The following is a 13,041-nucleotide window of genomic DNA, read 5'->3' on the forward strand; positions in this document are numbered from 1 at the left end:
CCATATTGACCAGCATGTCAGTTTTTGGGTGAAGTTTCAGTTACTTACTTCTCAGTAACTGAGTTGCAGTGCAGCAGTTAGCAGTGGCAGTGCTATGGGCAACATGATGCAGCATTTTGAGAGGGAGCTGCAGTACAAATGTAGTAGTGATAGTGGTAGAGTCATGGGCAACAGTACAGGATGCAAGAATGCAGTGGATGAAGGGTAGCAGGCCAAGCATCAGTAGCACAAAGGACCAATGTAGTGGATCAGTGTAATACTTCTATTGAGAAGTATTGCTAGAGCACATTCCTCACTAAGAGGGAGTGTTGATTTTGGATAGCATCGGATGTGCTCTAGCTCCAAAATTTTGTGGAGGGGGTAGAACACATGAGATCTCCAAGACCCAGAAACCGTTTGGAGAAATTCCACCTGGATGAGGAGTTATTAAAATAATTAATATTTTTAATGGGTTCCTAAGTCTAAACTTAGGAAAAATAAAAATATTAATGGGTATTAATAAGAATATGGGTGAGAAACTTCTAAGTGACGAGGATCAAGTATGTTTTTATCTTAGCCGTTGATTAGGGACTTAATCTCGATCGTTGATTCATCAACAGGATAAGTATAAGAGGACGCTTAAGGGTCAGTTGGAGATACACCATATTGATCAGTTAGTTCAATTTTTTTGGGGCAAGGTTTGCTGAGAAAATTGAATAGGTGACCTGAGTTGCAGTGAGAGGGGCAGTCGCAGAAAGTTGGATCGAAAGGGAGTTTCGAGCTAACGAGTACCAGGCAGAGAGGCAGTATTAGCATCAGAGAGGTAGGGCAGAGGCCTACGCAGCCCAGGAAGGGGCTCACGCAGAGCTGACGCAAGCCAAGAGGGTTCTTGTCGTGGCAATGCGAGAGAATCATCGGGCGTTCGAGATTTTGTCGGGAGTTCGATGTTCTGAGCCGGGAGGGCTGAAGTTGAAGTTCTTGAAAGCAAATCGATCCAGCAGAGAAGTGATGCAGTCTCCCAAAGGCAAGACGCTGGCCCACACAGAGAAAATTTTGCTGGGATTTTCGCAATGCTTGTTGGGGTCAACCATTCAGTGGATCAGTTGTGACTTAGAGAACGAGGTAAACCCTCGTATGTATTTCTTGTTGTCGAGATTTCTCTGAAAGGTTAGCCGGTGTGAGAGGCAACATGTTGTACTTAGATTTTGCTTGCTTAATAATACAAACCCTCTATATGTTGCACTGATTTTCCCACATCGGGTTTTTCCGGGGACGTTTGTCCAAAAATAACGACGTCCCTTATGTGTTTGTCTCGTATCTATTTCAGTTTATGATCTGTATGTCAGTGTAGTCTGCAGTAGTGTTTTTCATCACTGTTTAAATATTTAAATAATTTTTTGAATGTAGAAACAAGTAGAAGATGATAAACCAGTGATTGTAGTAGGATTTCTGATGTGTAGATTCAGAAATTTTCACAAGAAGTATGAGAAGGTTTTTCAAGATATGCCGATGAAATCACCCCATAAAAGGAAAATTGAACATATCGTTGAAGTCAAACCAGATTCAATACCAGTAAATGTAAAGTTGTATCACTACCCGCATCATCATAAAACAAAAATAGAACGACTAATTCAAGATCTGCTCCTTATGAAAAGTAGAAGTCCATATGCGGCACCAGTGGTATTGGTCAAAAAGAAAGATGGATCTTTTCGGTTGTGTATAGATTAGAGAGGATTAAACAAAATTTCTATTAAACATAAATTTCTGATTCCATTCATTGATGAGATACTAGATGAGCTCCATCCCGCAGAATATTTCTCAAAATTAGATTTGAGATCAGGTTACTATCAAATTCGAGTGAGATTAGAAGACGTCGAAAAGGCGACATTCAGAACTCACGAATGGCACTATGAGTTTAAGGTTATGCCATTTAGATTAACAAATGTGCCAACCACCTTCCAAGCAACCATGAATGAACTTTACCACCCATACTTGCGAAAGTTTGTGTTAGTCTATTTCGACGATATTCTCGTTTACAGTAAGACGTGGAAAGAGCATCTCAAGCATCTAGAGGAAGTGTTTTCCGTATTAGAGAAGAATCAATTTTACGCCAATTTATCAAAATGTACCTTTGGGCAAAAGGAAGTTGAATACCTAGGACACGTTATATGCAGGGAAGGAGTCAAAGTTGACCCCAACAAAATTAAAGCAATCAAAGAATGGCCAAAACCCAAGAACGTATCAGAACTAAGAGGATTTCTAGGTCTATCTGGGTATTACAGAAGGTTCATAAAAAACTATGCACATTTGACGGCACCCCTAACCAACTTGTTAAAAAAGAATTCTTTTCAACGAAATAACTAGGCGGATGAATGTTTCGAGAATCTAAAAGAAGTGATGTCAACCACACTAATACTTGCAACTCCAGACTTTTCTAAACCGTTTGTAGTCTAATGTGATGCTTCTGGGTTTAGAATTGGAGCCGTATTAATGCAAGACAACCACCCCACAGCATTCAAGAGCAGGAAACTTAACAAACGGGAAGGCTTGAAATCAACTTACCAAAAGGAGATGCTTGCCATCATACATGCTTTAACAAAATGGCGACAGTACCTGCTTGGAAGTAAGTTCTCAATCCGAACTAATCACAATAGTCTTCAATTTCTACTTCAACAAAAAACATTGTCAACAAAACAACAAAAGTGGATGGAGAAACTTTCAGCATTCGACCTAGAAATATTGCACAAAAAGGGAAAGGAAAATGTTGTAGCTGATGCACTCTCACGTAAGGATGATGACAACACAACATGCGCCGCCTTGGTAGTTGTTCCTGAGTAGTTAGACGAAATACGAGCTGAGTATGTCAAGGATTCAGATTGTGGTTCTATGATTGAAAACATCAGTCAATATGCCAATTTTGAATGGAAAATGACATATTATGGTACAAAGGTAGAATTTACCTAACACCAACATCCAAATTTAGAATGAAAATTCTAAAAGAATTTCACAGTTCTCCTGTAGCTGGGCATATTGAATTCTTCAAAACTTACTACAAATGGAAGAAACTACCAGAGGAAGATTCATCATGGAAGACAAAGCGTTTTCTTCAGCAACACCCAATATTACCTATGCTTTGAGGACAAAGCATTTTTAAGGGAGAGGCAATGTTATGAATTAAAAATTCATAACTCAATCAATATATATATACAATGACAATAAAGAAATTCATATTAATTAAATTAATAAATAAGTAAATAAAATTGAGATAAGACATTTAGTTTTGAATAGACATCAGTCCCAAGGGACGTGCCTTTTGGGCTCATGGCCAGTCAACTCCTATAAAGGAGAACCGCCATAGCCTTGTAACAAACATCCTTTATCCGAATAAAACTTTATATTTTTGAATACATCAATGTTTCTGAGTATTAAATGTGTAAGAACACTGGTGCTACAACCCACTACATAAATCGACCTCTCCACAACTCGACCTCCTTTGCACTTCAACTACTTAGCCTCTCGATTTCCTGAACTCAGCCTCCTGGAAATATTCCTGAAATTTCCCTAGAAAGTGGACTATTAGTTTTTGAGGTTGTATCTAGATGGATTTGTCATATGCTATGATTCCAACATGCGAATGTACTTTTGTCACGTTGTATAGAAGACATTCAATAATGTAGCATGCAGAAGATCTTAATGCTCCAATGAATGAGTTAGTTTTCCTAAAGGATGATTTGGGAAATTGTGCAATATTGGCTCACTCCTTAGCCCCTAAAATAGAAAGTGATTCAAAGGAGGAAACTCAGCCAAATTGGAAGATGGATTTTGATGGAGCCCAATCAAGAATTGCTGCAAGTGGAGTGATTTTCACTTCCCACAAGGTAATACTGCAACTTTTTCTTATAGGATGGAGTTTGATTGCACTAATAATGTAGTGGAATATGAGGTTCTTTTACTAGGTTTGGAATTGGATAGAGACATAGGCATCAATGTTTTAAGAATTATAGGTGATTCAAATTTGGTGGTCTTGCAAGTTAAGGATCAATTTCTACAAAGAATGACAGATTTAAAAGATTCTACAAAGAATGACAGATTGAAATATATAGGAATGCAGAATGGGACATTATAGAGTTATTCAATATTTAACCAAAGATGTCTTGATAGACTAGAATATGCAAACAGATGCTTTGGCAATATCTTTTGCTACTCTTCAACCTTTTGAAGAATTGATGTCAGGAGAAAAGAAGTTGGAAGTTATTTTTAGATCTTTCAATTTTGAAATTTTCTACAAAGAATGACAGATTTAAAAGATTCTACAAAGAATGACAGATTGAAATATATAGGAATGCAGAATGGGACATCATAGAGTTATTCAACATTTATCCAAGATGTCTTGAGAGACTACAATATGCAAACAGATGCTTTGGAAATATCTTTTTCTACTCTTTAACCTTGTGAAGAAGCCTTTTTCTACTCTTCAGGAGAAAAGAAGTTGGAAGTTGAAAGGGGCTGATTCTCTCGGAGAAATTTTTTGATAGACATGGCATGTATAAGGAGAGAGGAAATCAACATGCGTGAAGATAGTAATGGAGCGAACTTTTCATCAACAGAGGGTCCTAAACTTATCTGGATTGGAAAGAATGCTCAAAAGAAGAAAGAGAGGTATAGAAAATCTTATCAAGGAGTACAGGGATGTGCTCACATGGTCATATCGTAATCTTAAAGCTTATAAGGGAGATATCGTTCAACATGCCATCCCATCGAATAAAGATGAAAATCCATTTAGACAAAAGAAGACATAATTTCTAATCCTAAGCTAGCTCTGTTTATTCAAAAAGAGCTCCAAAAGATGTTGAAGACTTAGGCATTGTTCTTACAAGACATTCATCCTGGGTTGCAAACTTGGTGGTAGTAAGAAAGAAGAATGAGGAAATACAGTTTGTCTGTTTATTTCAGAAATCTAAATTAGTTCTCCCTCAAGGCTAATTATCTGCTTCTGAACATGGAGCATCTTTTGCAGAAAGTCATGGGTTCAGGTATGTTATCCATGTTATATGGTTTTTCCGTGTATGACCAAGTGCAGTAATGAAAATAATGAAAATAAAAGGAATTTCACTAAACCATGGGAGAATTTCTAGTATTTTAGGATGCCTTTTGGGTTGTTAAATGCTGGATCTACTTTTCAGAGAACCATGGATTTCACATTCAACGACATTATTGGTGAGATCGTTAAAATTTGCCAAGATGACTTGATGATGTTTTCAAAGGAAAGAAGTGATCATGTTCGTCATCTTAGGCAGGCCTTCAAAAGATGCAGAAAGGATGGGATATCATTAGATCCCAAAAGGTTAGTCATCAAAGTAGATGAAGGAAAGCTTCATTGGAATGTAACATTAAAAGGATGTGTTAAAACTGAATTAGAAATAGTAGAGGCGATTTGATAGATTACACTGCCTGGATGCAAGAAATCAACGTAGTCTTTCTTTTGTAAGATATACTTCATTGGAAGGTTCATTCAAAGTTGTGTAGAAATCACTAAACCAATATTGAATTTGCTGAAGAAAGATCAAGAATTTAAATGGGATGATAAGAGTAAGAAGGCATTCAGGAAGATAAAAGAAGGCGCTGTTTCAACACTAGTTTTGGTACGCCTTGATTACTCAAGGATTTCTAATATTTTCATTTGCTTTTGAGGATACTATTGTGGGTGTATTATTACAAAGGAATGACCAGAATATGGAGCATCCTACCACTTTTATGAGAAGGGCACTTAGAGATTTACAGCTACAATATGCTATCACAGAGAAACAGGCCTCTGCTCTTGTTCAATCTTTAAAACACTTTGGAGGCTATGTGGTGTATTCTAGAATAATTTCTATATGTTCCACACCCAGATGTGAAAGATATATTGGGTCAAAAAGATTATTTATATGCCAGAGGTAAATTGGTGGTCAAGATTTAGGAGTATGATCTGGAAATCAAGCCAACTAAGCCAATAAAAGGGAAAAGGTTGACTCAGATGTTGACGGAAGTAAATGAAAAGTCACTGAACAAAAATATGGAGAACGGTCCTCAGATAGTTTTAGCGGTTATTGAAGAATTAGAGCAGCATGGCTAGTATGTAAACAAAACAATCATAGAACAATTCATTTAACTATAAAAGATAGCAATCTATTTGCAGAATTTAGTTACAAAGAAAACAATAGTCTAATTGTATAAAGTTAATAACAAACTATTGGATTGTCTATGTAAGTTCAAAACCACCATTAATAAAATATTAAAACCTATGAAGAAACTCAACAAATGTCAGATGATAAAGAGAAACATATTTTTCGTATTTAAATGTCTTTACATTAGCCTATTTAAAAGATCTAAATATGATGACCATAAATTGACTAGAAATTAGTTTCTGTGGATTTAAATGGTTCTCATGGACAAGCTCTTCGAAGATGTACTGTATATGCTGACAAGCCTTTCCATTCTCCAACTTTGATTCTTTGTAAGAGACAATTCTTATATCCATTTCATTAAACCTTTAATTTTGATCAATCTCATGTCATAACAGCTGCACACACTCCACAAAAGAGGCAGGGAATAAGCAGCCCTTGTTGTTCATCCCACTTGTTTGTATTGTTAATATATGAGAGTCTTTGTTGAGCCTTGTTTTGAACATGATTTGTTGCAAATCTGTGATAGTCAATAAGAACTTCTGGTTGTAATGCTTTTATTATCCTTCTATTTATTATATTAATGTTTTCATGGATTTCCTGTGCGCTGCATCTCTACAATGTAGAATTACCTGAAACTATCTATAGAGGTTATCATTATATATAAGGACTTTCTTAGCAGTCTAGCAATATCTATATTTTTTCAATTGTCTAGGTAAAAACTTAAAAGATCAGAAGAGAAATAACTCTAAACCCTCCCTGAACCCACTTATTGAAACATAAAAACTCAAAATAAAACAGAATACACGTTCCCTTACAGGGGAGGGGAAAACAGTGGTCCATGGATGAAATATTTTTTCACCTATGCATCGGATTTAAGTTATAAAATGTGTTTTGTTGCTGTATATTTTAATGAGCCTACAAATATGCATATGATATATCTTTTGTGAACTCTTCTTCACATTTCCGCAACTATTTCCTGTACCCCATTCCGGTGCTCACTAAGAAATCTCTCCTAGGTTTCCTATCCTTACAAGAACCTTTCTGTTTCCCTATCTGATAATTTGTTTCCTGTTGTTTCTGGTTTCCCATTTCCTATAAAGGGAGACACATATGATATATATTATAAACAACTTTACGGTTCAACAAACATGGAATGCCAGACTTATTTGCTATAGATATTGTGATGTGCATCTGCTAAGTAATTATCAATTTAAATGTTCAATGCCATGCAACTAATAGTCTAATCTACTGGTAGAGATTTAGTTTAATTTGATTCACATTTTTGAATGTAAATCATTGGTTTAAACCTTATGTTGCATGGCATGTTTGAACTTTTGTAATTTTTATTTAGGTGGGTTATGACAAAGATGGACTTCCTATTGGATTGCAATTAATAGGTCGACCATGGGCTGAGGCTACACTCTTAAGATTAGCTTCAGCAGTGGAGGTAAACATTTCTCTTAAAGGTTTAAAGGTTTTTACTTGATTCATTAGAATAAATCATTTCCTATTGTTGCTTGTTCCTCATTGTTTTTCACTCTACATACAATAGACATTAAGTGTTTACTTACATAGTAGACTACCATGTCATATACACATGAGCTAATAAAGAACTAGATCCACAAGCACATTGAAAGGTGATATGGGGCATCTCAGTGTTCAATGATTAGAGTGGGCTTGGAAAGGCACAAAACATAGAAATTAGGTATATACTTCGTTACAAAAAAATCTAACACCCACAAAAGTCTAAAGTCACAAGCAACAAGGTGCTAGTTTTAAGCAACTGAGGAAGGCTACCTACTGTCACCTTAGTGACTCTTCATCTTGCTTTAGGGTGGTTCTTGCTGAATTTTGTAGCTATGGTCGGTCTTCATAATTAATAATTTAGCCCTTGAATTATGTAAGACATGTTCTTCATGTCATTTTAGTCCTTGAAATACATATAATGATTAATATAAGACATGTTCTTCATGTCGGCTTCAAAAGAGAGAATTTTGAATTTCTAATATTGAATTTTTGGCTCCAAAACATAAAGTCGGCCCTCCAAGAAGTCAGGTCAGCTTGCCCCTATGGTCACACCCATTCGGTTCACTAGAAGACTATATAAAGGTTTCGTCTTCATCAAGCAAGCAATCCGGATCACCCAAGGCAAAGAGAAAGGACTAACCTGAGGTAGAGAGAATGGACAAATTTGAGGCAGAGAGAAAAGATGATTTTTTGCAGAGAGAAAGGACAAATCTGAGGAAGAACGAATCTGTGGCAGAGTTTTTGGGCTTATCTGGGCAGCAGAACTGAGTTTTCCTGGGTGAAGAAGAAAGCTGAAATTCAGCCCTGCAGGAGCAGACTAGGCCGAATTTGTTGGGCAGCAGATTGACTTGTCTAGTGGGCAGTCTGACCAGGGGTGTCAATTTGACTTTATGTACTTAGATGTATCTCTGTTGACTTGAATAATTTCTCTAAGGAAAAGGTCGTTGGGTTTCTCCCCCAAGTGGATTTTCCCAGGGTAGATACTTGTGTTTCTTGTTTGGCTGTCTCTTTATGATCCTACTGTCAATTTTGATCTATTGTTGAAGATCTTCTGTGTAATTGCTTTATGATTTATTTGAATGCAAGAAAAGATTAACATAAGAAATCATAAGAAGTAATTATCAGTTAGAATACCCTATGAAAAATCAACATGGTATCAGAGCTATGTTTGAAAAGCAGCCTGGAAAGAAGAGGCCAAATATCCACAAAGGCCGAATATGGTTGCAGGAGGCCGAATATCCACAAAGATTGAATATGGTTGCAGGAGGACGAATATCCACAAAGACTGAATATGGTTGCAGGAGGGTGAATATGACCAGAGAGGCCTCAGACCTTTGGAAACAAAGCCGAGATGCCTCAGAAGTGATGCTCATAATTTACAGGATTTTACGATGATTCTAACCTTCTGGAAGTCAAAAACTTTGATATAATTGCTTCGGGTGATCCTATCACACTTAACAGCTAGTTTGATCCACTTTGACTTGGTTGGAGGTATGTTGCCTGAGCACCTTTGCTTATATGGGCTGTGTTCACACTTGGGTTGGCTTATGATGATGTGGAGGATGACTGCTAGTAGAACAACTCCCTTGATTCTCTCTATTTGACACAGCCTATGAGACCTAACCACTGAACATCACATAATTTGAGTAGGCCAGCTTCCTACTTCATGAATCTATTAGTTGGCATAAAAATTGTATATGGCTTATTCAAAAAGGGCAGTCCCCTTATTTCATGAATCCAAAAAGGCTATTTTGAGAATGAACGTCTCAAATGCATAATCGCATGTGATTTGGTTAGATCTACGTTTCAGCCCCTCGTTTGAGGACCTCTTGATACATGGAGGTAGTTATAACATCTATTGGCACATATATCCATGAGGTAATGAGTCTGTCAAGGAACACACTGAAGCTCCATATGCAGAAGATTCTGGTCATATATTCACTCAAGCAAACAAGAGTCAAAGTCTGGTTGATGATCGTACTATGAACTTATAGCACTTTAAGTTGACTTATATTCCATCCGACAATCGTGTTGGGACTTGGAGGAGTAATGAAATGCAGAAAGCAAAGACAACGACCTGAAGGACCTACTGTCTTTACTACAGTCATTGACATAAGTCACATAAATTCAGAAATCTCAAAAATAAGGCCATATTCAAGAACATAATTCCTCTATTGGTTAGAACATACATAATCCAAGGGTGGTACAGTGATTTGACATGCCATCTCAAGATATGACCTTAGAGTACATAGATACGGTCTGTGTAAAAACTTAAGAATGGTATGACAATTGTTCTTCATTTATACATTACAACAATTGTTGTCTTCCATCAGAAATGCTGGCCTCTTTGAAACACTTGATGTTCCAACAATGATTGCTTAGGGCTTCCCTGAAGTGGCCCTTCTCTTTGACAAAAGTCATGTGGCTTGATAGAGTGGAACTATGTTGCATCTGCAAAAGAGAGAAATGTTAAAGGTCTTTGATATATACTTGGAACTGAGGCCTTTGATAAGGCCAAGCTGGCATTATTGAACATACTTACCAGAAATATTGATAAGCTTTTGAAGATGCTGGGGTTTGCAGAAATATGCTAATATTAAGGTCTGAGGGCATCATTGCTTGATCCTGGCTGCTGTTAGAGAAGAAAGGGTGTAAATGAAAATTCTATGGTTTTTAAAGCTTAGAAGACTAGAAGACCCTAGAGTTTGTGGATAAAACCCTAGAGCTTATGAGTTTGGGATACTTGTGCGTTTGGGTTGCTCTCATAATGGCGTTGGGAGTTTGTGGATAAAACCCTAGAGCTTATGAGTTTGGGATACTTGTGTGTTTGGTTTCTCTCATATTGGCCTCGTGGATACTTGTGCGTTTGGGTCGTTCTCATAATGGCGTTGGGATAAGGCCAAGCTGGCATTATTGAACATACTAGAAATATTGATAAGCTTTTGAAGGTGCTGGGGTTTGCAGAAATATGCTAATATTAAGGTCTGAGGGCATCATTGCTTGATCCTGGCTGCTGTTAGAGAAGAAAGGGTGTAAATGAAAATTCTATGGTTCTTAAAGCTTAGAAGACTGAAGGCCCTAGAGTTTGTGGATAAAACCCTAGAGCTTATGAGTTTGGGATACTTGTGCGTTTGGGTTGCTCTCATAATGGCATTGGGAGTTTGTGGATAAAACCCTAGAGCTTATGAGTTTGGGATACTTGTGCGTTTGGGTTTCTCTCATATTGGCCTCGTGGATACTTGTGCCTTTGGGTCGTTCTCATAATGGCGTTGGGAGGCCAATGCCAAAGTTACCTAGGCGCAAATCATGGCCCTTGATTTGTTTTTTTTTTTAAGCGTAAAAAGTTTTTAGTCCGGAGGAGTCTATTTCTGAGGGTGTGTTTGCTTATTCATTGCAGGAGCTTGCTGCACCATCTCAGAAAAGGCCTGATGTATTTTATGATGTTCACGAGGTAAGATGCTGAGGTTTTCCATCTCAAATTATATATCCAAGTCTTCTCGCTATTTGTTGCACAGAAGTTAAAGTCTGGTTATAACTTTACATGATTTGCAGGGAACATCAAAGTTTTGATGTGCATGGATTTCAGCCAAACAGCCATTTCAGCATGCGAGAACCAGTGTGCTTTCTAAATCAATAAAATGGCAGCACTATCTATAGTTTATGAAGTGCGAGTCATATTGAGTACCTCTTTTCTTATGGGACAGCTCCTCATCTATGACAATGAAAACTCATGTATACAAAATTCAAATATTCTTAAGTTAGTTGAGCATCAAACCTCCACTTTTGGCTGCATTCTGCCATTTTCTCGTCAACTGAACATATCAACAATAAAAAACTCTTTTGGTTTCTCATAGAAACGTCATTTGTTCTTATGATTGTTGAATGTAGAATAGATTACACGATTACGCAATTTGGTGTTCAACGAAGAATATATTGCTTCATCAAGGCATCTTGAAATGGTTAAAACATGTGAACAGGCTAGTACCAAGTGTTGGAAATAACATCCAAAATCCATGTGTAACCAAGTTTTAGTGTGTTGTCTACGTCTTTGTGTGCTGCCATTAATTTCAACAGGACCTCTTCTTCAATGGAGAATAGATTGCTTCATTAAGGCATCTCGAAAATGGTTAAAACATGTCAACATGCTAGTACCAAGTGTCGGAAATAACATCCAAAATCCATGTGTACTCACTGATTGTGTGTTGTCTACGTCTTTGTATGTTGCCATTCATTTGAAGAGGACCAGTTAAGAAGAGTAGGACAAGTGTTGAGTTGTTATGGTACTTGCAATATGTGAAGAATCTCCAGTGTGTTTAAAAAGCATTGGCGGCTTTGTATTTTTAATAGTATGTAATTTTCTCTCGCTGTTATAATACTAATATATTTCTGAATATACTGTGCTAGCTTTTGTTTTTTACCTTTTCAATATTTTTACATGGCTTCAGAGCTTGTGGAGCTTTGGTCTCTTATTGGAGAGGAGGCTGGATCCTGAAAGCTTTTATTGAACGCTCTGTTATAAAAGTAGCAGTAAAGAGTTTGTTGGTCTCTGCATTCAAATAAAGCAGGAGATGAGTAAATTTAGTTACACGGCAGTTTGATAATTCAAACACTAAACTGTCTGGTATGATTGTACATACTATTTCTGTTGTTGCAGATTTTTGTTTAAGATAGTGCAGGAGAATGGTGCTGCATGTCAAAAAAATTCCGGGTTCTGTTGATAGAGGTAACAAAGAAGGAATCCAATGGCAATGAAGAAGCGAACTTCGTTGATGATTCTATTGACGAGGCCAATGCCAAAGTTACCCAACTATTCAATAACCGTTAGCTGTATTGGAATCATAAAATCGCATCAAAAGAAAAGGTTGTCACAGGAAAATATAATATTGGTTCCTGGATATGTCTTCAAATCTGGTGTTGGAGAAAGAAAGGTGCTTGAGGTCTTCCAGGGGCGCAAGTGTGCCTATTTGTTGGACTTCTGTACATTTAGTCAACTTCTCACAGACATAAAAAATTATGGAAAACAACGTGAAGATTTGTTTGGTTCAAGGACACATAATGCCAAAGTGTTATTGATGCAGCGGCTTTTTGACTTAATATGTCACAAGGTAAGAGCGTTAGGAATGATGTCTTCGATGGCTCAACTTTCAGGGATTGGCGCAGTGGTAGATGAGGATGATGAAAAGATAGTCTTAAAAGCATGAGACCAATGTCCAGCAACATGAAGTTCACGCTTGGGAACCTACCATCACAAACTTTGGGTTGCATGATAACAGCCCTTCTTGAACAACACATACGTTTAAAGACAAGTGGTGACAATGTAATTTCTCTTATTGATAATGACATCTATACAGCTTATTTTCTGTTGAAT

General features: G+C 37.1%; 1 protein-coding gene across 6 annotated transcripts in view; it reads left to right on the forward strand.

The window, feature by feature from the left end:
• Window positions 1-12,767, forward strand: part of FAAH (fatty acid amide hydrolase) — a 311,150-nt gene extending 298,383 nt beyond the window's left edge. For 4 of the 6 annotated variants that reach the window (XM_089420828.1, XM_089420812.1, XM_089420815.1 and 1 more), the window contains 3 exons: window positions 7,498-7,593; window positions 11,071-11,124; window positions 11,226-11,614. In XM_089420828.1, the coding sequence (XP_089276954.1) occupies window positions 7,498-7,593; window positions 11,071-11,124; window positions 11,226-11,243 (168 nt within the window). In that variant the 3' untranslated portion in view covers window positions 11,244-11,614. Of the gene's footprint in view, window positions 1-7,497; window positions 7,594-11,070; window positions 11,125-11,225; window positions 11,615-12,327 lie in introns of those variants that run through there. The other 2 variants (XM_089420819.1, XM_089420823.1) reach the window with 2 other exon arrangements.
• The last annotated feature ends 274 nt before the right edge of the window (window positions 12,768-13,041 follow it).

Source organism: Pinus tabuliformis, chromosome 6 (assembly GCF_031772625.1).
Source record: "Pinus tabuliformis cultivar Carrire ecotype Pingquan chromosome 6, CPIR1, whole genome shotgun sequence".
Lineage (NCBI taxonomy): Eukaryota > Viridiplantae > Streptophyta > Pinopsida > Pinales > Pinaceae > Pinus > Pinus tabuliformis.